This window comes from Lonchura striata, chromosome 7, assembly GCF_050655825.1.
Source record: "Lonchura striata isolate lonStrDom1 chromosome 7, ASM5065582v1, whole genome shotgun sequence".
Taxonomy (NCBI): Eukaryota; Metazoa; Chordata; class Aves; order Passeriformes; family Estrildidae; genus Lonchura; species Lonchura striata.
Window position 1 is genome coordinate 12,355,484 of NC_140709.1, and position 21,260 is coordinate 12,376,743.

Below are 21,260 nucleotides of genomic sequence, written 5' to 3' on the forward strand. Positions count from 1 at the left end.
CCTTTGGCAGTGAATTCCTTGTGTCCACTATCAATTGCATAGAGAACATCTCTTTTTGTTTGCTTTAAGCCTGGCTGCTTCTAGTTTCATTTAATGACTTTAATTGATACACTGCCACAGAACAAACAATCCCTGCCCACCTTCTGACTTGAAGGATTCACTCCTACCCCACCAACATCTCATCTTCAAGCTGACGAGTTTCAGCCAAATCAAATTTTCCTCACACGGAAGGTTGTGGTAAATACAACTGAACTATAAGCCAACTATTTTTCTTTGCTTCTGAACTCCCAATACAACCTTTTTACTTCACACCCAGGAAACACTGTCTTTCCCATGTTAGGGAGAGGTAGGTGACAGGTTTGTCATTACTTTTATAGGTAATCTGCAAAATGACAGAGAAGTAGACTAAAATCTCCAGGGCCTATTCTGACACTGGGGAATACAGAGCATTGATCCTTACATAAGCATTGAGCCTTACTCCCAGTGACTTCACCAGGTATTGGACAAAGTTCACTTAGGATTTTTTAAAATTGTACATAACAGTCACTTCATCAGTGATGGGTACCATGACCAATGTATAATTCAGGTCCTGCTACAGTCACCCTGTGTCTGAGCTCTAGAGATTCTCTGACAACACAAGTCCCAAAGTTCTCATATTCTCAAATCAGAAACTGTGAATTCAGCTTCCAGCAGAATAATTGAATGAAACCCATGGTCACATTACCCACCAAAAGAGCATTGTACATCTTCATGACCATCAGCTGTTTTTCTATCCCAGTCTCCAAAAGACACAAAATATGAGAGAGTTTAGCCCAAGAAAAGATTTCTGCAGGATAAGAGGGCAGATGTGGCAGAGACTTTGTGAAGTCTGCTAAAGGTTTTTCAACTGCCAGTTAATTTGATGTAAAAGATATGCAGATACTACTGTGATGGGCAGCCCTACAAGCCCCTAAGATAAAACTTCCATTTATAACAAAATTCATCCCTGGTAAAAATGGCACTATTCCATTGAAATCAATAAGGTTGCACCTGTGAATGCCAGCTGTGAATTGAACCCATGGTTCTCAAATGATGTAAAGTGCTTCAGGAGGAAAGATGCTATATTTAGGTGCCATATTATTGCTATGTAGACATTTTCATAACCCCTAATTATGGGGCTTTTTTTGCAAGCTCTGTAGTATTAACTGGATTGGATAAATATATAATTAGAGAGTGTTTCAACATGCACACTCTTGATGCTAGAAGCTTTATCAGCTCTTTCTTTTCTTCATAATCTGTTTTGCTTTTCTTTTAAAGCTGTTTCTATCAATTATGGCAAGATTTACTCAGAGCCCCAATAAAGGGTCACTGCAGACATTGCAGCAGAATAGAAGAGAGCTACATTTATGTTCCAGAGAGACACCTCTGAGTTGTCCTTGTATGACAACATTGCCAGAAGCTAAGCCAATCAGAAAAAAAACCAACCAAAACAACAACAGAACAACAGCAACAAAGAACTTTTCAGAAGTTCCCTGACCCCAAATTGTTTATAGACTAAGCATTTCTACTCCAACAGCGTCAACAGAAGATCTGCTGCCCAAATATTTACTGGATCTTGCTCCACTCTTGCCAGCAGACAGAAAGGAAGGACCCAAGGAGGTTCTTCACATTCTGCACAGTGCTGGGAATGCACAAACAGCTTCAAAGATCTATAGATAGGATGTAGATACAGCCCTGTCTAAAAAAGTCACCACCCTAAAATATTAGTTACTTGCCCAACTGGAAGAAGATAAGCTACCTTTTTTACAGCATCTGCTTTGTCAAATTAAAAGATACTTAACAATTAAAATCCAACTAGTCCCACAGGAGTAAAAAACTAAAACCAACAAAAAAATAGCACCTGCATTTTCTTTTCTAGGTGCTAAGGAAACCTGCATTACCATTTATTGCAAACCAAAAAGAGGCCTAAACAAATACACTTCTTGGTTTTCTGATCAGGTATGGCCAATAAAGTGTCAGATTCTTTTAGACGTGTTTATGAAAATGTTCATCTTGCACCAGCTTATTATATCCAGTGAGAATTTGAACAGCTAAATTACAAATATAAACACTTCAAAACAGATGTTAATAATAGAAAGAATTAAGAACATTGCTGGAGTGACACAACACGGATGCTGTATTATTAAACAAATGGCTCACAATGGTGTTATGACATGAGTCATAATGCCTGATGCCGTGAACATACTGCAGAAAAGAACAATAGCTATCACCAGCTACAGAAATGCACAGAGCACCAGGAGCTGACTGCTGACTGATCTAAAGCAAGGGGTTTGTCTACAAGCCAAGAGGATAAACTCACACCTGGTGCAAATGGGTGCAACTGAACAGAAGTTCATGGAGTAGTAACACCTTCAGCTAAGGCTCTGATATTGTACCAAAAGTACTACAGGCTTTGCTCTGTACAGTCTTGCAGTCTGCTTTTGACTGTAATTGACTGGGGAATTCCAATTTGGTAGGATTTTGAACCTGTTTTCCACAGGTGTGAATAACTGAATCTGGCCCTACATTAACATCAACAGATTTTTAAACCCAGCAAATCACAGAGCACACCTGAATGTTGTTTTAACATTCAATATCACCTCAAAAAAGTCTACCAGAAGTAGCAAACTGGCGACCATCGGCACAAAGACTGGTTTGCCATTCCTTCTGTTGCTTTACCTGCTAACTGTGGATTGCAACTGGTGATGCTGAAAAAAAAAAAGATTACTGTAAGAGCTGGCACATCCACAAGCTTAACAGACAAAGGATGGAATCAAATCCTGGAGTGCACTTACAGCATGTGCTCCCCATAATTAAAAGTCTATTTGCGGCATACAAAGCAGAAAAAGCTTTCATTTAGGGTAGAATTTAAACACAGCATTACTTTCCCTGCTTGATGCAGTAACCCCATTCAAGGGGATACAGTCTGGAAACAATGTTCTCCAAGATGCACATGTCTAAATTGTCAAAGGAGGGGAGGAGAAAATGAGAACAAAGTGGAACCCACCCATAAAATGAAATATAGGGCTTGATTCATTGTCACGCACTGTTAGCATAGTGATTCAACCACTGTGGTGCACAGCTAGCAGAAACAGAGCTGGTTTAAATCCTGCATCTCTGTGCCTATCACGTACTTAATAAGAAACATCCAGCACAGAGATTTAGATGGGTTCCACTCCATCCAAGTACCACCCAAAAGCTCCCAGTATAGGAAGCATGGCCAAATACAAGGCCTGTGGTCAGGGCACTATGGTATTCCAGCCCTTTCTCAGCTTTTACTCTGAGGACCCCTGGCAGCTGTCCTAAAGGCAGCCTCAAGGTTGCTCCAAACTGTGCTAAAGACCAAACCAGTTTCTGAACAATTTCAAAACAAGAGTTGAGCAAAAGTGGTTTGCTGCACTCTCTTGGATGTGGAGCAGGCTGGAGCAGAGCCACATCTGAGAACAGGTTGCCTCTCTTCAGCCATCACAAGGACACCTACATACCACACACTGAATGCAAGCCAAGTATGGGGCACACAAGAGGCAAGAAATCTACTCAAAATAGTCAGTAGCTACATTGCATTACCTCCAACCTCTCATCAGGATCCCCCAAAATAAATTTTATTACAGGAGCATTAGCATGGCAGAAGACAATTTGCTTAGATAAAGCCTTTTGTTTCTTGTCTGTGTGTTTGCAGGTGAAATGGTGCTCACCCATGCAAACATGCCACCCTGATCAAGCCAAACATACACAATGCATATAAGACATAAATAAATACTTATGAGTCACTGATAACCACCTCATAAATTATATGGTCTTATGAAGTATCACTGCTAAAGATAATGCATACAATTGGATACAAAATACACATACACAACTCTCATTAACACAGATAACATTGTTTGTTTCCTTTCACAAGAGCCCAAAGCCTTAATTTATAAGGTCCTGAATTATTTTTGATACCCTTGGAGTCCTAACAGCTAAGGATCAATTCCAAAACCTGACCCAAAACCAGGCTGTACGAGACCAAATGAGATTACACAGGATATAGTGAATAAAATATGGCACATGGGGGTCTAAAAGTCCAAGAGCCCAGTGTGCTTCAGCTCACAGGAGCCAGATGCAGTATTATTTATAACTCCTTATCCTCAAATGGATACTGCCTTCAGCATCCAACTCTCCTACCTGGCTCCTGCTGCACTGCCCAGGACCGGCTCCCCCGTCAGTGGTGAGGAGCACGGCTGCAGCTGCAGGGCAGCACGGCTGCGGCTGCAGGGCAGCACGGCTGCTGCAGCTCTTCCCCAGCTCCTCACAAACTCCTCTGCGGAAATGGGTACGAGCCACACCAGCCAACAAAGTGAAGAGGGGGAAGATCAGTCCAGCAGCCTCCTCTCGGGCAAAACTCAAACGCCACTTTGGTAGCACTTGACTGACACAGCCCAAACACAGCGTGTTTGTTTTGCTGACACATAGGTTTAAGTTTGCTCCCCAGCCACATCTTCTTTCCCCTTGGATACAATAGTCATCTTCATAGCACTTATTATAACATATTGCAGCAATAATGTGCAATTATCCTCAAAAACAAAGCAAAAGCTCAAGATAAAAATAACAGGCACTGAGCACACTTACCAGCTGGAGGAAGGCAGTGAGGCAGCATGAGCTGCAGCCCTAAAATGGCTGTGCTGTAGCCTGATTTCAGAGGCCAGACTGCAGAAGAGCCCACAGAAAGGTGAACCCTCCCTAAAAGCAGGTCCAAAATGAGAAAGAACAGTAGTACACAAACTCTGTGGAGATGTCCTTAGGTAGAGCAGGGCCTCCCCTGGGGTCTGTGCACTGGCTCTGGGTTCAATGATTGCATTAGGGCCAGGGCAGAACCCCAAATACAAAGCACCTGGGAAGGCTGAACTTTTGAGAGGAGAGGTCCATCAGGTGGTTATCAATCATGACTCTCACCCTGTCTTCCTTGGTCTCACCTAGGAAAATCAAATCCATTTCCTTCTTACCTGTTTTTCCTGTTTTGCTGGATGTGCTTACTTTGACTTTCACAGACTCATGGAATGGTTTGATTTGGAAGAGACCTTAAAAATCATTTAGTTCCAAACCCCCTGATATGGGTAGGGACATCTTCCCCTAGACCAGGTTGCTCAAAGTCCCATCAACCTGGCCTTGAACACTGCCAGGGATGAGGCACCCACAACATCACTGGGCAACCTGTTCCAGTGCCTCACCACCCTCACAACAAAGAATTTGTGCCTTACAGCTAATCTAAGCCTATCCTCATTCAGTTTAAAGCTATCACTACATGCCCTTGTAAAAAGTGCCCCTCCAGCTCTCTTGTAGGCCCTTTTAGGCACTGTAATCCTCTTGTGCAGCCTGAACAGCCCCAGTGCTCTCAGTCTGTCCTCACAGGAGACGTGCTCCAGCCCTCTGATCATTTTTGTGACTCTCCTCAGGACTCTTCCAACAAGTCCATGTCCTTCTTATGCTGGGGGCCCCAGAGCTAGATGCACACTCCAGGTAGGGTCTCACCTGAGTGGTTACAGGGGCAGAATAACCTCCCTCTGTCCCCAGCAGATACAGCAGAACCCTCTATTTCCAAGCCTTCGCAGCAATGTAGCCTGAAAGCAAGTTATAGAAGAGGAGGGGAACAAAACAGTTTCAATGACCGAAAAGTGTGAGTCTATGAATTTAATAAAATATTAGTTTAAAATTCTCAACGGCAGATCACAAAGACAGTAAATCTGATCAAGTATAAAAAAGCTGTACAAATATCTCGGGGCTCTGATGGCTTCAAGATCTCTCAGGTCATATGGTGTGTGTGTGTGTGTAAAAGTTTGACGTCTCTGCTTTGTACAGGGAAGGCTGGTTGGGGCTGCACACATTCCAGGAGGGCCTCTGTTGAATAGAATTGGCCAAATCAGATTAAAAATGCAATATCTATGGTGAAGACTGCAAGCTGCCTGCTCAGAGATTCCACTGATGTGAACCAGAAGCTCCTTGCATGTGGTCAGGCCCTAAATTTGATACTGGAATTTAAAAACAAATTAAGATCCCCATGTAATATTGACTGCTTTTTTTTTTTTTTTTTTTTTTTTTTTTTTTTTGCTTTCTTTTTTCCAGAGTAAAATATTTTACAGCATGGAATGCTATATGCAGTGGTTACATGAGTCCAAGTAATTGTACCAATTATATAATTTGATATAATTGCACTAATTACATAAACACATAATAATGAAATATAAGTTATTCCAAGAGCTAAACTGGAAGAACATTAAAGAACCTAAATCTGCTCCCACTTATTCTAGTACAAATCAGAAACAATTCCCTTGAAATCAATGAAGTTACCCAAATAAAATTGGCCCCTACTGTTACAAGCAGGCATGTAAATCCAGCTTTTAGCTCAAGATTACAGACTGGGCAAGCAAATGAAAGCTACTGGGACATTTTTTACTGATGCCGATTGCTAATTCCTGGCCAAATTCCAGTGTATGTAGGGAGATTCATTACAAAGTTAGATGTCTTCTACTCTTGTTCTGATCTGTCACCCAGCATGTGTGGTTTTGCTAAAACTTTTAGCTGCTGATTCTAAAGGAAATATTATTTCTTTTAGAAATACTGAGAATTGAGAATGAGCTGGGCCCAGTCAGGAATTCCAGAAAACCGGATTCAGGTGTGTCTTTACTCATATTGGTGCTAGCCTGAATTACATCTGCAGACTTTAGGGGAGTTATTGTAGACTGACATCAGCATTAACTGAAACAGATTCCCCTCTTAAACAGAAACTTGTATTTCTGATATATTTTTCAAAATGTTTCCCACCCTTCCCAGTAGAAACCACTCCATACAAAAATTATCCTTATGAAGGATGCATTCAGTGAGGGGTTTCCCTCTTCTCTGGTGGCAGGGCAAGTGCAGCAAATAATTTTCAGCTGCTGAGTTCATCTCTCACAAGTGACAAAGCAAAGAAGGTGAGAGCTGGCAATTTTGGAGCAGGTGTCTATTAAGTGTGGAAATACATGATGTATGCAGAGTTAATCCGACAAGTGACACTGTGACAGTCACCCTGCTCACACCATCCTCATTAACAGCAGCGCGAGGTCCGGGATGGGGTTTTGCCTGTGTTAGAATATTTTAAATGGTGAAGATTCTCCACCTCCAGAGATTGATTCTGTCACATGACAGAAGACACTGATACAGCATTTACAGAATCGAGTTCAAAGCCTATCAAAGACAACAGAGAGTCACCAAGTCACCTTTGGGTGGGGGGGGGGTATGGATATGACCCAGCTGTTTTTTGAGGTAGAGTACCTAACCTGGCAAAAAGCAATGAAACTGGATGCTCAGTTTTATAAGGATGGGAATGACAGATGGGAACACCCCAAAATTTTTGAAAAGCAGCCATCAGGCTTGGCCATCTCATTTTTCATTTTGCCCAATTTCCAAAGTGCAGGAGGTGGAAGCTGCACAAAGCAGAATTCCTGCACTCCCGTAAAAAGCTGGCAAGAGCAGTAGCTTTATCACATTTCTGAAAAATCAAGCCCAAACTGTCTCAGATTGGTCCCACAAAATTAAAGACAATTTTATTTTATTTTAGCCTCAGAAATCTATGTGACAGGTTGCTGTCAGCACCAGGATACAAGAATACCTCACTGTCTGTAGAATGCCCAAAGCAGCAAGTGACTCCATGCTGCAGAAAACTCCAAGCATGTTCAGTTCACATTGATTTCTAGAGTCTCATACAAAATAAAAGAACCTGGGAGCCTGGACTATGATCCAGCTCTTCCCACTCCCAGATGATGCCCCTCACACTATCCTGATATTAATGCTCATCCTTTCGTTTCTGGTTCTGTTCCATAAACACCATGACTCTAGCTACAAATTGGAGAACGAAGAAGGCAGGGACAGGGGAAGAAAACTGGAAAATACTTTTATACCTAGAACAGAGGTGCTTTTTGATGGCCTGTGTGACAGAGTTCAGGATCCCGAGCTCGCTTATGGCTTTGCAGCAGGATGCAGAGCACGGCTCCTGCCCCTCACTCCTGGCCAGCCCAGGCTGGAAGCATCCTGGCTGCCAGCAGTTCCCTGTTCCCAGGGCTGCAGGTCCAAACCCCTCACTGAGACAGCCGGGTCTGCCCCTGAGCACAGGAGTCCCAGTGCCCAGTGTAGGGTTTGGCTTTGACCCCAGGAACCAAACACTTTCAATTAACAACAAAACCTAACTGGAGCCAGCCTCCAGGGCCTTGCAAGGTTTCTTAATATATCCCATTTTTCAAAGGGCTGCCCAGTCTTATTTATAATGACTGTGTCATATTAGAGCAAACATGCCTTCAGAGTGAAAGTAGAGGGGTGCAGGTATTGGCCACTGATTTCAAGGGGAATTTATTAAACTCATCAGTAGCCCAGTTGATCCATGGAATAAAAACCAGAGAGAAGGCTGCTGAGAGGTGGAACAGCAACAGTGAGTGGTTAGTGGCTTTGACAATCAATGTGCAGCTCAAGGTGGTGAGAAAGCTGTAAGATATTCAAAAAATTTGATCTGGAGGACAAAGTTCTGAGAAGCAAATTGTTGACACAGTCACAGCAAATTACTCTTCCAGGTCTCCTGTTTAACCCCAGTGCCTGGCTGTGAGGAGAGCTGGGCAGAGCTACACCTGAATGTGAATTGTAACTAGAACCCATCATTAGTTGCATGATCTTGCTTCTTCAACACTTTTCGGGTTTCAGGGTCAGATCTAACATTTGCTAAGTCAACAGAGATCTTTCTGTCAGCTTCAGCTGGCATTTGCTCAGGTCTCGAGGAGGAAGAATTTATCTGTGAAAATCAGTTAAATCAATATGTGGATGTGTGTGCATCTGAGTACTTGAGTATTTCTCAACATTTTTGAGGGCTTGTGAGTAAAAGGTAGATATATTGTTAAAAATGAAAAATACCCCTTTTCTTAGTGTCAGCTGATTTTGGGAAAAAAAAAAAAAAAAGTTAATCAAACTTACTATTGGTCCTTTATTCCTGGAAGTGCTTTCCACATATAATTTTTTACTTCTTCTAAGCAGTCAGGGAGTGACCCAGAGAAGAAGTTACATTCTTACACAGCAGGTGAACCAGGAACTTGCTGTAAATGACCTGCAGGTATGCGGAACAGCGCCGTTCCTGCGCCCAGAGCCCCTGCACTGCTGCAGAGAGAAAGAAGCAGATGCTTACATGTATAGACAGCAATAAAACTGGAGTGTAACATTTTTAGGATCACAGCTGAGCTCTCAGACAAGGCTTTCTGCAATGACTAATACGACTACAGTCTAATGCGACAGTTCACCGTCTGCAGCCTATTCAGTCCCGAAAGTAAGCAAGTTCCTCCAGATGTTACACACTGAAAAAAAAAAAAAAGCACATCCAGTTTTCAATCTTTTTTATTTATTTAAACTGTACACAAATGTAAAATACTTCAACAGCAAATCTAAGTGAAAATTGTTTGGTTTAAATTATTATGGAACAGAACCTAAAAGGAACTTTATTAAATAAACATAAAAATTGGATTTAAAGGATGCACATATTGTAATGTATTCTACAATAGTCACTTTTTTTTCACTCTACATTCCATGTGCGTATGGTATAGAAAAGACACTGAATAGAACAAACAGAATCCATTTTGTACCCTGAAACAATTGGTAGGCCTTGTGAGGGATTGCTCAGTACGACTACATGATATATGATGGCTTTGCCATCTCATAAAAATTATAACTAATATGTTGGCCTCTTTGGTTCCAAAATTTCTGTATAATACATTTAACTGTATTCATTTTTTGCTGCTATAAAAATAACATTTTTTTTCAAATGGCAGTTTTTGACTAATCATGCAACTAAATCAGTGCAAACATTAAAAGCAATCATTCGCTTTAAAAAAGAAGCAAAAGATTTAATTTCAAGTATAAAAAAATATAAAAAAGTCATATCATAAGTCCAGTTTTGTCTAGTATGGGTCAACACTTTAAATTGCATAGCTCATGCGGCACCTGTTTACCTAGATAGTGAGCAAAGATAAGTGCACTATCAAGTACCACTTTTCAAGGCATTGAAATTTGCAAGTGCTATTATACGTGCATTCAAGCAGTTTGCAAGTGCTATGCTGTATCATTATTTTCTGATCTTTATGGCCATCCTTGACACCTCCTGGTAAGGAAATTGAAAGCACTCTCCTCTCTCCTCCTTTCCAAGACTTGTAAAAATGCTCCTCGCCTGTTATTAAATGCACTGCATTTCCCAGAACGTCTCCACTCTGTCGCTGTCACTCCTCTTTAGGGTTCATTGGTTTAGCCGTGGTGGCCATTGCTTGCTTGCTCGTCCCCCACGTGACGTAGCCTTGCCGAGTCCCCCACTGAAGAACACAGATTGCAACTTTTGACTTTTTGTTCTTTGCACAGTGAGAGATGCCAACAGTCAACACAGTCCAGATATGGTATCGATTCCCTTTTCCAAGACACGGCGGGTGTAGCCAACCATGGGTTGCTAGTGGGCAGTAAAAGCATCGGATCGCACCAGCCCAGCTTGTGACTCCACAACAGCCAGGAGTTAGAAATACAGCAGTTTCTAACATGTCTGCCCCCTTTTCTTTCTCTCTCTCTCCCCCCGATGGAACCACAGAATTCCTTGCTGGAAGTGCTGTAGCAAGAAGTGGGTATCTGTGATGTTTATGTTTAGATAAATTTAAATTAAGAGGAAGTGATAGCCTCCCAAGGCAGGTGTCCTGCAGCTTCCTGTTAGACCTAAGAGGTGACAGTCGACTTTTTTTTTTTTCTTTTTTGTTTTTTTTTTAGTTTTCTAAGTTTGGTCATTTTGACACCTGCGTGCAAGAATACGTTGTGTTCTCACAGTCTGTGCTTTTGCCTGAGCAAAGGGAGCTCATTTCGGTCTGGCTTTGCCGGCAGGCGGGGAAACAGCTGCTCAGCCGTTCACTCGTACTGGCAGGCATTTAGGTCCATCGTCACTGGTCACTGACTTTCTGTGCTCATGTCCCTTTTCCGAGCTGCCTCATGTGTGTGTGTCTGTGTGTGTCTGTGTGTCTGAGCGTGTGTTTGTATGCGTGCCCACATTTTGTGTGTGTGTGTGTGTGTGTGTGTGTGTGTGTCTTTAAGATATTTCATAGCATTAACTTATAAGTGATAGAATATATAAGTGTCCATGATCCACAAACTGCCACTGTCCTGACACCAAAGTGAAATGATTATTTTTTTCTTTTTTTTTTGTCAAACTTTTCCACAGTGACTTTCCAACACTGATGCCCGGATACACAGTGAAACTTCCTCCAACACCATCTTGTACGGGAATGTTTCTCTCTCTCTCCCCCTCTCTCTCTCTCTCCCCCCCCAAAACACACCTTAAATCAAGCACAACCACATTCTTCCACAATCATATTGGGAACGTCCCTTTTCACAATGTTGTATTCATCATCAAAGTACAGCATTGACATTGTGCTAAGTTTGGTTGGAATGCAACAGGAGTTCACGGTGCCCGGGTTCAGCCCCCGCATTCGGTACTGATTCACGACAGCGGTGTGAAAGGAGGAAGCCGACCCCGGGACACCGGCCAAGTAGGCCGGGCAGCTCCCTTCACAGTAATTCCCATAGTAACCTGATGGTGCTATGATCCAGTCATTCCACCCAATGAGTCTAAAGTCAATGTAAAACTGTTGCCTGCAACATAGATTGGTCCTGCCATCGCACTCCAGGCCTCTTTTCCGGATCCTGTGTTTGTTATCAGCGAGGCGGGCTTGCACCACTAAAAAAGGCCGGTGGGATTCCTCCCCGGGGTCCACATAAATTGGCAGCACTGAATACTCTTCACAGCCCTCACATTGAACATCCAAGTTCAGTCTCCTTTCTCCTCTCTCAAACAGAGCCTGGATTGCCTCTGTCATGGGAAAAGTGTGCCAACCACTTCTTTTGAGATCAACTTTCTTTTCAACCACATTCCACTTGTTGCTAGTGTCCGGGTCTTGGAAATAGACTTTGACTCTTACTTTTCGCCTGCTGCCTTTCTCTAAGACATATGGAAGCAGCTTCAAGTAAAGCCACAGGCTGGCTTGAACGACAAACAAGTTCTGGTTCCCTTCATTTGAGATGAAGAAATAGAGGCGGACTCTAGATGAGGCCAGATCGTCTGCAAGATAAGGAGAGATCAGCAAGATTAAGTCAAAAAGGAAATGTTAGCTTGTGTGCCATTCTGGATTCAGGGACAACACTAGAGCACAGCGGATTGAGTGAACAGTGACGGGGCTGTGCCAGTCAGAAGGCATGCACTGCATCAGATATCCCAAATTTGCAATTAGAATTAATTGAAAAGGGGACTTCTCACAGCAGCCTTCAACATCGGGCTGTCGTCGGATGTGTCAGATGCACAGACAACAGTAAGAGTTTTCCCCAATATATGGTTTTTCCAGAAAGCCAGATTTAAAGATGCTACAGCAGCACCTTGAAAAAGACCGGCGCTAGGACTAGATTCTGCTATCTCATCAGTTTAAGAATAGTTTTAACTTTCAGCTACCTGCCAATTCTCATGGGGAGAGCTCTTTCAATAACCACTAAAACGCCAATGCCAAACCAGGGATTTTGTTTCGATTTGCACGTATTCTTGTTGCGGTTTAAAGGAGAGGATTCATGAGACAGAACGGAAAATATTTCAGTAATGTGCCTGCTTGTCCAACAGATCAAGCTAACCCCCACTTAGTCTGGTAGAATATCGGCTATTATTAATCATTTCAATCTCTGCCTTTTCTCCCCAGAACGATGAGCTCCCATACGAGGCAAGGCAATGAAGCGGTTGTTCCCGCTGTAACGCCGTTATTGGCTGTTCTCAATACGCATTTCAGCAACACCAGAATTAAAGGAGAGAAATTGTCACAGAAAACCAAATGTCACCAAATGTCTGACATAACCCCTTATTTGTAAACAGAAGAGCCTGCTGCACGAAACATTTCAGAAATACCAGCGGCCTTCCTGCAATTTTGTAATATAAGTCCTAACTAAATTTGGCGTAGGTGATAAATGTGCCGGCCTTTATGGCGGAGACTGTAATTCTGATCCCTGAATCAAAGCATCCCAATCGCTATTTAAAATTATTGCTGGAAAGGCATTTTCTCATCTGCCCTTATTGGTTTTGCTTCCGTCTGTACAGAGCTAAATGTAGATTTTTTTTCCTGCCTTTTCCTTCCCTAAGAATCTTTAGCATTTTTGTCAATCTCTGAATGGGATTTTTTGCGTAGTCGGTGTCTTCATTTGTTACCCTAGATGCCTTTCATATGTGCCTCCAGAGCCCATTCAGTACCTTGTAATAGTTCAGTGACAAAAATTTTCACTGTGTTTGTCTACGTTTTACATAAAGTCAATTTTGGAAGTGTTACAAAAGACAGCGATTGACTGAATACCAAATGGAAGTACGAGCCCACCCCCAATCTCCCAACAACGTCCTATTAAAAAATAATAACCCCCAAAATGTACACTAAGAAAGCCTTTCTCATGTTAGTAAATACACAACTTTTTCATAAACTGTGGTGACAGTGACAGAAAAAGAACAGTACGGTGCTGCTGCACCGATCCACATCACTTGTGTTGTGTGAGATTGTGTGCACTCATAAATTTTGTATGTGAATATAACAAGCATATGTATAATGCAACAGATCCCATAGATACTGTAAATGTATATGCCTTTGGTAAGTGGGAGGGTAGATAAAGAAGATGAGTGGGCAGCATACAGGATAGAAAGAGATTTATTTTGTGGACAAATGATATATAGATGCCACAAGAAGATAGAGGGAGGAAAATGAAACGAGCGATAGAGTGATGAAGGAAAGGAGAGATGGGCAGATATAGACAGGTAATGCGCAGAGTGATGCTGTTCCAGCCAGATGTGCAAAGTTCATGGGGACAGTGGTTAAACTACTGGAAAGCTGTGCTGAAGGGATTCGGTGACACATAACTGCAATGGCTGGACAGGACTGAGATGGCTGGTACCGTGGGGATGGAGGGCAGTTAGTAAATAGACTGACAGACAGAGAGGAGACAGACACACTTGGTTGGACACTGCATGCAATGGACAAATAGACAAGGCCAATACTGCAAATGAAAGCTAAATAAATGGGAAACAAATGGAAAGAGAGGATGGGGAAATGCAAGCCTCAACAGACAGATGCAGGCAGTGAACCAGATGAATGTGCAGGGCAGACAGACAAGGCAAGGGATGCAAGAGATGGAGCGGGACAGGCAGAGGAGGGACAGCGGGACACGCGGGGACAGAGACAAGCCCCGGTGCTGCTCGAAGGACCGCCAGAGGGGAGCCGGGGGCACGGAGGCTGCGGAGGGATGGAGGGACGAGAGAAGGGAGTTGCAAGGCACAACCTGGGGAGAATCCCGGGCACAGGGGCAAAGCAGGGAGAATGGAAAAGCGAGGGCAGGGCCAGAGCGAGACGGTGCGGGGCAGAGGGGAGAGCGAATGAGGCGGAGGACAAGCGGGTGAGCCGGGCGGCCAGGTGCCCGTACCAGGCAGAAGGACAGGCGGGAGGACAGGCAGGGCGCGCAGCGGGCCAGGCAAGGGCAGCCGGGGAAGTGCTACGGGTCAGGCAGGCGGAAAGAGAAGGTGGGCAGGAGGACAGGCAGGGCGAGAGGGAAGACTGACAGAGGTCAAGCAGGGGGACTGACAGGGGTCGGGCAGGGGGAATGACAGACGGGGCGAGGCAGGGCAGGCGGGGAGCGCGGCAGGGCAGGGGCCGCGGCGGGTCGGGCAGAGGGGCGCGGGCGGCGGGGGAGCGCGGCCGGGCGGTGCCCACCTGTCTCGGCGAAGCTGATGATCTCGGAGACCGGGTCGTGGGCCGGGGGCCCGGCGCTCGCCTGCCCGTCCAGGCTGGGGATCTCCACGCGGCCGTCCTCCCGCACCTTGCCGGCGTGCAGCTTGCGCAGCGCCGTGACCATGGCCGCCTTGGGCACGGCGTGCGTGATGTTGGGCCGGTCCCGCATCTGCAACCGGCTCAGGATGTGCCGCTTCACCGCCTCCAGGAAATCCCCGTCCACCTTGCCCGGCTCCTCGGGCCGCCGGAAGCCGCAGGAGGTGCATGTGTCCTGCGGGGAGCCGCCGGCGGGGGCCGGCGGGGTCGGGGTGGCCGCGGCGCCCAGCAGGAGCAGCCCGCAGGCCAGCAGCGCGGCCAGCACCCCCCGGCGAGCCGCCCCGTCCATGGCGGAGGAGCGGGGGGCCGAGCTGGGGGCCGCCCCGGAGCGCCGCAGGGAGCCCGTCTGCAGGCAGCGCCGCTCCGAGCGCTCCGCGGCGCGGAGGGGGCGGTGGCAGCCAAGCTGGGGGGCCGCAACCGCTCCGCGCAGGGGGGGAGCCGCGGCGGAGGGAGGGGGCGCCCGGGAAGCGGCGTGTGCCGCCGGGGAGGCGGAGGGGGAGGCTGCACGCGCAGGCACCGAGGGCGAAGTTGGCGGCGGGGGGGGAACAGGCTTGGCGTGCACGGAGAGAGCCCGGCTCCACGGGGGAGGGGGACGGCAGCAGGTGAGGGGGTGGCTGCGGAGCCCGGGGAGGAGGGAGGGGGAGCGGGGAGCGAGCCGGAGGTGCGAGGGGATCCGGGGAGCAGGGGAGAGGCGGCGCCGCTCTGCCCCGGTGCCCCGCGTCGCTTCAGAGGGGCATCCCCGGGCGCAGTCGCTCGTGGTCCATCGCTCGCTTCGGCAGGTCCGGGCGGGCCGCGGAGAGGAGCTCTCTAGTCCAGCGTCATTGAGGGGGGTCAGGGAGATAAACGAAGCAGATTTATATACAATCCAATTTATAGCCTGGAAGGAGGGGGGGGGGGAGAAATGCCACTTGTACCCCCCCGCCCACTCCGCCCCCGCAAGACAATCCGTGGGTGCAGGTCTCTGAGCAGGTCGGCTCCGCGCCGCTCGGTTGTCCCCCTTCAGCGCCCGCTGCTTCTCAACGTGCCATCAAAGTTGACCCGGAGCATAGCTGGGGAGGGAGCCGGGGGCGGCGGGCAGAGGGTGCGCGGCTGGCAGCTCCACTGTTGCGAGTCTTCTCCCCCCACCGTCCCGCTTATTATTAGCGAGATGCTTTTATTTTCAAAGCAGCGCGGAGGGTCCGGAGTCCGGCGCGGATGCGGTGGCGGCGCCCAGGGACCCCCGCCGCGGGCAGGGCACCGCACGCTGCGCGACGCGGAGCGGAGAAGCGGCGCGATCCCGGCGATCCCAGGAGAAGCTGCACGGATCCACTCGGTCAGACCAGCTCTTCGGCTCGCTCTCTCGCTTGCCCTTTTAAACAATATCTCCCTTGTTGGTGGTTTGGGTTTTATTATTATTGTTGTTATTATTATTTTAAGTGTGATTTTTGTTGTTGTTGCTGCTGCTGCTGCTCCAGTTAATCTGTCTCCCTCTGCGTCTTTTTGATCTTTCGCTCGCCTTGTGCTGGCTTGAACGCTGTGTTTTGTTTTGTTTGGGTTTTTTGTTTTGTTTGGCTTTTTGGTTTTTGTTTTTGTTTTTTGTTTTTCTTTTTTTACGCGTCTGATGTTCCCTCTCGGATCCGCAGTGAAAGGTCTCGGGGAAGCTGCTTGCTCCTCGTGTATCTTCTCTGATCTCCTTCTGCTAATTTTTCCCCCCTACAAAATCACGACATTGTGGCACTTTCTACTGAAACTTTTATACAGGAGTTAAAACCACGTGGGAACTCCAACCTATAACAGAGACGCCATGGGTTCCTCTCTATTTAGGAGATTAAGTTAAGTCTTTTGCCCCCTGGGCTATTACAGTAACTTCCTGATGTGGAAATATTAACTATGCTGTTTCTTTAACTCCCCCCGTCCCCTCCCTCCTTCCCGGTTCCTGCAAACACACCCACCACACACCGGCTCCCGTCCCTGTCCCGTCGTCCGGCAGGACGGACGGAGGGACGGACGGACCCCGAGCGGCCGCAGCTCTGGCCCCCCTCCCGCCCCGGCCGGGAGATGGATGCCCCCTTCTTTCCCTCCCCCGGTGCTCCTTGCCTTTTAAGCACTTGAAAGAAGAAGTCATTAGAAAGTTTACCGTCGGTTGGCTTTGCGACGGGGCGGGTTTCTGTTTGTTTGTTTGAATGGGCCGGGTAGCCGGGGCGGGTGCCGCGGACTGTGTGTGTTTTCCGTGGGGCAGCAGGGACGCGGAGCCTGTCGGAGGCAGCAGGGGGAGGGGGACCGGGGCGGCGGCCCAGGGGAGCCGGGAGGGGAAATAACGGGACCGCTGCACTCCCGCAGCCGAGGCGGGGAGCCGGCAGCACAGCCGGCCCTGCCCGCGCCCGGGGACCGGCTTTTCTTGCGCGCCTTCGCGGGGCAGCGCTTTGGCGGGGGATGGAAGGGGAGCGGGCACCGAGGCAAAGGGGATGGCTGTGACAGCCCTCGCAGGGGTCAGCAGAGATTCCCACCCGGCTCCAGCCCGGGGACCAGCGGCCAGGGACAGGGGCCGAGGGGCCGGGGGGAGAAGCCCGGCGCACATCGGCGGCCGCGGTGGCACCGAGGCGGCGGCACCGGGCGCCGCCACCGAGGCGTCCCCGCGGCCGCTCCGCGCCCGGCCGGGCCCCCGCGGGGCCGCGCTCACCTGCGCGGGGCCGCGCGCGCCGCCGCTGGGGAAGCCTGGGCCGAGGGCGCCCCCTCTGGGCCGCGCGGGGCAGCGGCGGCGGGGCCGGGCGGGGTCACCGGGACAGCGGGATCGGGACAGCGGGACGGGAACAGTGACACCGGGACAGCGGGACCGGGACAGCGGGACCGGGACAGCGACACCGGGACAGCGGGACCGGGACAGCGGCACCGGGACAGCGGGACGGGCACAGCGACACCGGGACAGCGGGACCGGGACAGCGGGACGGGCACAGCGACACCGGGACAGCGGGACGGGCACAGCGGGACCGGGACAGCGGGACCGGGACAGCGGGACCGGGACAGCGGGACCGGGACAGCGGGACGGGCACAGCGACACCGGGACAGCGGCACCGGGACAGCGGCACCGGGACAGCGGCACCGGGACAGCGGCACCGGGACAGCGGGACCGGGACAGTGACACCGGGACAGCGGCACCGGGACAGCGGGACGGGCACAGCGACACCGGGACAGCGACACCGGGACAGCGGGACCGGGACAGCGACACCGGGACAGCGGGACCGGGACAGCGGGACCGGGACAGCGGGACGGGCACAGCGACACCGGGACAGCGGGACCGGGACAGCGGGACCGGGACAGCGGGACGGGCACAGCGACACCGGGACAGCAACACCGGGACTGCGACACCGGGACAGCGGGACGGGCACAGCGGGACCGGGACAGCGGCACCGGGACAGTGGGACCGGGACAGCGACACCGGGACAGTGGGACCGGGACAGCGACACCGGGACAGCAGGACCGGGACAGCAGGACTGGGACAGCGGGACGGGCACAGCGACACCGGGACAGCGACACCGGGACTGCGACACCGGGACAGCGGGACGGGCACAGCGGGACCGGGACAGCGGCACCGGGACAGTGGGACCGGGACAGCGACACCGGGACTGCGACACCGGGACAGCGGGATGGGCACAGCGGGACGGGCACAGCGACACCGGGACAGTGGGACCGGGACAGCAGGACCGGAACAGCGGGACGGGCACAGCGACACCGGGACAGCGGCACCGGGACAGCGGCACCGGGACAGCGACACCAGGACAGCGGGACGGGCACAGCGGGACGGGCACAGCGACACCGGGACAGCGGGACGGGCACAGCGGGATGGGCACAGCGGGACGGGCACAGCGGGCATCCCGTGCCAGCCCTCCGACGCAGGCCGTGGGGGCGCTGGGGAGGTTTCCGCGGGCCGGGCTGGGGTGGGGGCCGAGGCTCGGGCTGGGCAGCGGGCGGTGCGCGCTGGAGTCGGAGCTCTGCGCTGGGAGAAGGAGCACCTTAGGCTGAGCCTCCTACCCGGGCAGCGGGGCAGCTGGCCCTTCTAATCGCATCTACTTTCTGTCTTTCTTTCTTTTTTTTTTTCTTTTTTTAACAGCAAAGAAAAATCTACTTTCAGGAATGAAGACAAACTCTCAAGACCTTCATCTTTTTCACCGAGCCAGATGGAGCTTTTCAAGGGCAGATGCAGGACACACAAATTTCAAGCATGACAGCAAAGAAGTCCCTTCTGCTCGTTTCATTTTGTAGAAGAAGAAAATAATAAAACTTCTCATAGATCTCTGAACTGCACTCAAGTGAGAGCTGTTAGCTGTCACTAATACAAACAACTCGAGAGTGTGAAGAGGGTCAAGTGGAGGATCAGCTCATTACAGTGATTTAAGAATGGAGGGGACAAATGCTATTCTCATCATAAATATTTTCTTTCTTGTTCTGTACTGCAAAAGGAAAGACATTCATTGTGTGCTTCAAAGTCACATTGCAATCCCAGTCTAATTGTTCATGTTGGGTTTAATATAAACAAAATCTAATTGCATATACAGCTTTGTAAATCCTAAGCATCACTGGAGCTACCCTGATGAGAGATCAGAATTAGGTACAGTATTTCCTCCCTGCCAGTAACAGGTTTTGAATGGAAAGCCTGGAATGTAAAAAAAGAAATAATGCTAAAAATCCAATCACTCTGACATCCTGTGAGCTAATAAGAGCACGTGAATGCAACAAGCTTAGTACTTCACAGTAATTAATTTGACAGCAAAGAGCTAACAAGAAAACAACAGGCAGAGCAGTGATGACTGGTTCATAGAGGTCACTGTCAAACAAGAAATAGGTGCAAACACAGTCCATCTCCCTTTGGAAAAAAACTATTTCATTGCCCCAGTGAAAATGAAATGCCAAAGAGGGAAAATATAATGGGTTTGACGGGGATAACAAATCTGGCAAGTAAATCTAGCAGTAAAACAAGGCAGAGGTTTTATTTTTTACATGTGGGGATTTTTAATCATCCCTGTTACTGTAGTGGCATGTTTTGAGTTTTGCTTCCCCCCCCCCCCTTTCACAGTTATCCAAAGCCATTTTGCATATTCAAATATTGGGAAGACTTATCTTCTCTCACAGTTACTAACAAACTAATATTCTAATAACCTCCATTGTTATTTAAAATGTGTCCAACACAGCATTCTGGAGGCAGTTCTCACACAATGGACTTTTCTCTGGCTTCCTCCTAGAGAAGAACTTAATCAAACCTCAGATGCTTTCAGGCAGAAGAGCCTTCAGGGAGAGCAAACAGGGTTAACAGAAAGAAATGTGCCATCTGATTTCTAATCTTGCTCAGGGAGCATGGCCTATTGATTGAGCCATAAAGCTCTGTTAATTTTAAGATTTCCTCAGCTTTCAATTCTTTCCCTTGGGCATAAACTTGTTGCTTACACATAGTGGCTGAACTATCAGGGAAAGCTTCACATTCCGTGACTCTGCTCTCTTCCCCTCCTCCCCTCTATTCTATTTGTTCTGAGCTCATCTGCGTGAGGATACATTTTCACACACACCTTCTCAAACCGGCTGCTATTCATCTGATTCAGGGTCATGCTTTTCCATACATTAAATGCAGGGGAAAACTGGGAAGGAAATGGCTGGGATCTGTGCTTGACGGGCAAGCACACGATTAGCCAGGGAGCCCTGCTGTGAGAAAGTACAGCGTCGGAGGGTATTTTCTGTAGAATCATCAAGTCTCATGACTGGAATCTGATGCCTATAAAAAGCTACTAGTATAATGAAAACAGTATAAACTGAGATCCTCAGGCAGTGTAAGTCGTCGGCATGTTCCTGAGACATCCTGCTGCAGAATCATGGAACAGGCCAGGTTGGAAGGGATCACCCATGGGGTCATCTGATCCTACCTCCCTGCTCAAACAAGGTCTTCCTAGATACAACTCTTTCTTCCTTTATAACCTAGATATTTGCTTAAGCACATTTTTCTCAGGGCTAAGGATGCAGAAGTCACTCTTGGAGAGGCCAGTCAGTGCAGCCCTGAGCTAGAAACTGAGCAGGAGGCGATGGCACAAGGAAGCTCCCTCAGTGCTCTGTGTTTCCACCATGCCCTCAGTGGGACCATGAACAACTTACATTAGCAAAGGATCTAGCCCTTCACCTTTTGCTAAAGCACCTTTTATGCACTTAAACCATTAATAATATCTGTTAGGTAACCTTACTAATCCCTTTGAGGTAGGATTTTCTCTGCTGTACTGATGGCTGAACGGAATAAAAGCTTCACATATGAGAGGCCTGGTTTGCACTAGAAATGCTTCTCTTTTGATAACCAGCAAATACAAGTTTTACTAGCAC

General features: G+C 48.4%; 1 protein-coding gene across 2 annotated transcripts; it reads right to left on the minus strand.

Moving 5' to 3' along the window:
* Window positions 1-9,389: 9,389 nt before the first annotated feature.
* INHBB (inhibin subunit beta B) lies at window positions 9,390-17,488 on the minus strand. Of its 2 annotated transcripts, XM_085584951.1 has the most exons (3): window positions 17,044-17,488; window positions 14,814-16,619; window positions 9,390-12,151 (listed from the first exon to the last, which is right to left on the minus strand). In XM_085584951.1, the coding sequence occupies exons 2-3, from the start codon at window positions 15,214-15,216 to the stop codon at window positions 11,376-11,378; spliced, it is 1,179 nt and encodes a 392-aa protein (XP_085441077.1). In that variant the 5' UTR covers window positions 15,217-16,619; window positions 17,044-17,488; the 3' UTR covers window positions 9,390-11,375. The 2 variants fall into 2 exon arrangements, with proteins under 2 accessions (XP_085441077.1, XP_021381806.1); XM_021526131.3 differs by having other exon boundaries at window positions 14,814-17,488.
* Window positions 17,489-21,260: the final 3,772 nt, after the last annotated feature.

What these genes read in the sequence shown, in the direction of transcription:
- INHBB (XM_085584951.1), bottom strand. Translation starts at nt 15,216, where the DNA reads ATGGACGGGGCGGCTCGCCGGGGGGTGCTGGCCGCGCTGCTGGCCTGC. An exon ending in CATCAGCTTCGCCGAGACAG is followed by an intron (nt 12,152 to 14,813) that starts GTGGGCACCGCC and finishes CTTATCTTGCAG; the next exon opens with ACGATCTGGCCTCATCTAGA.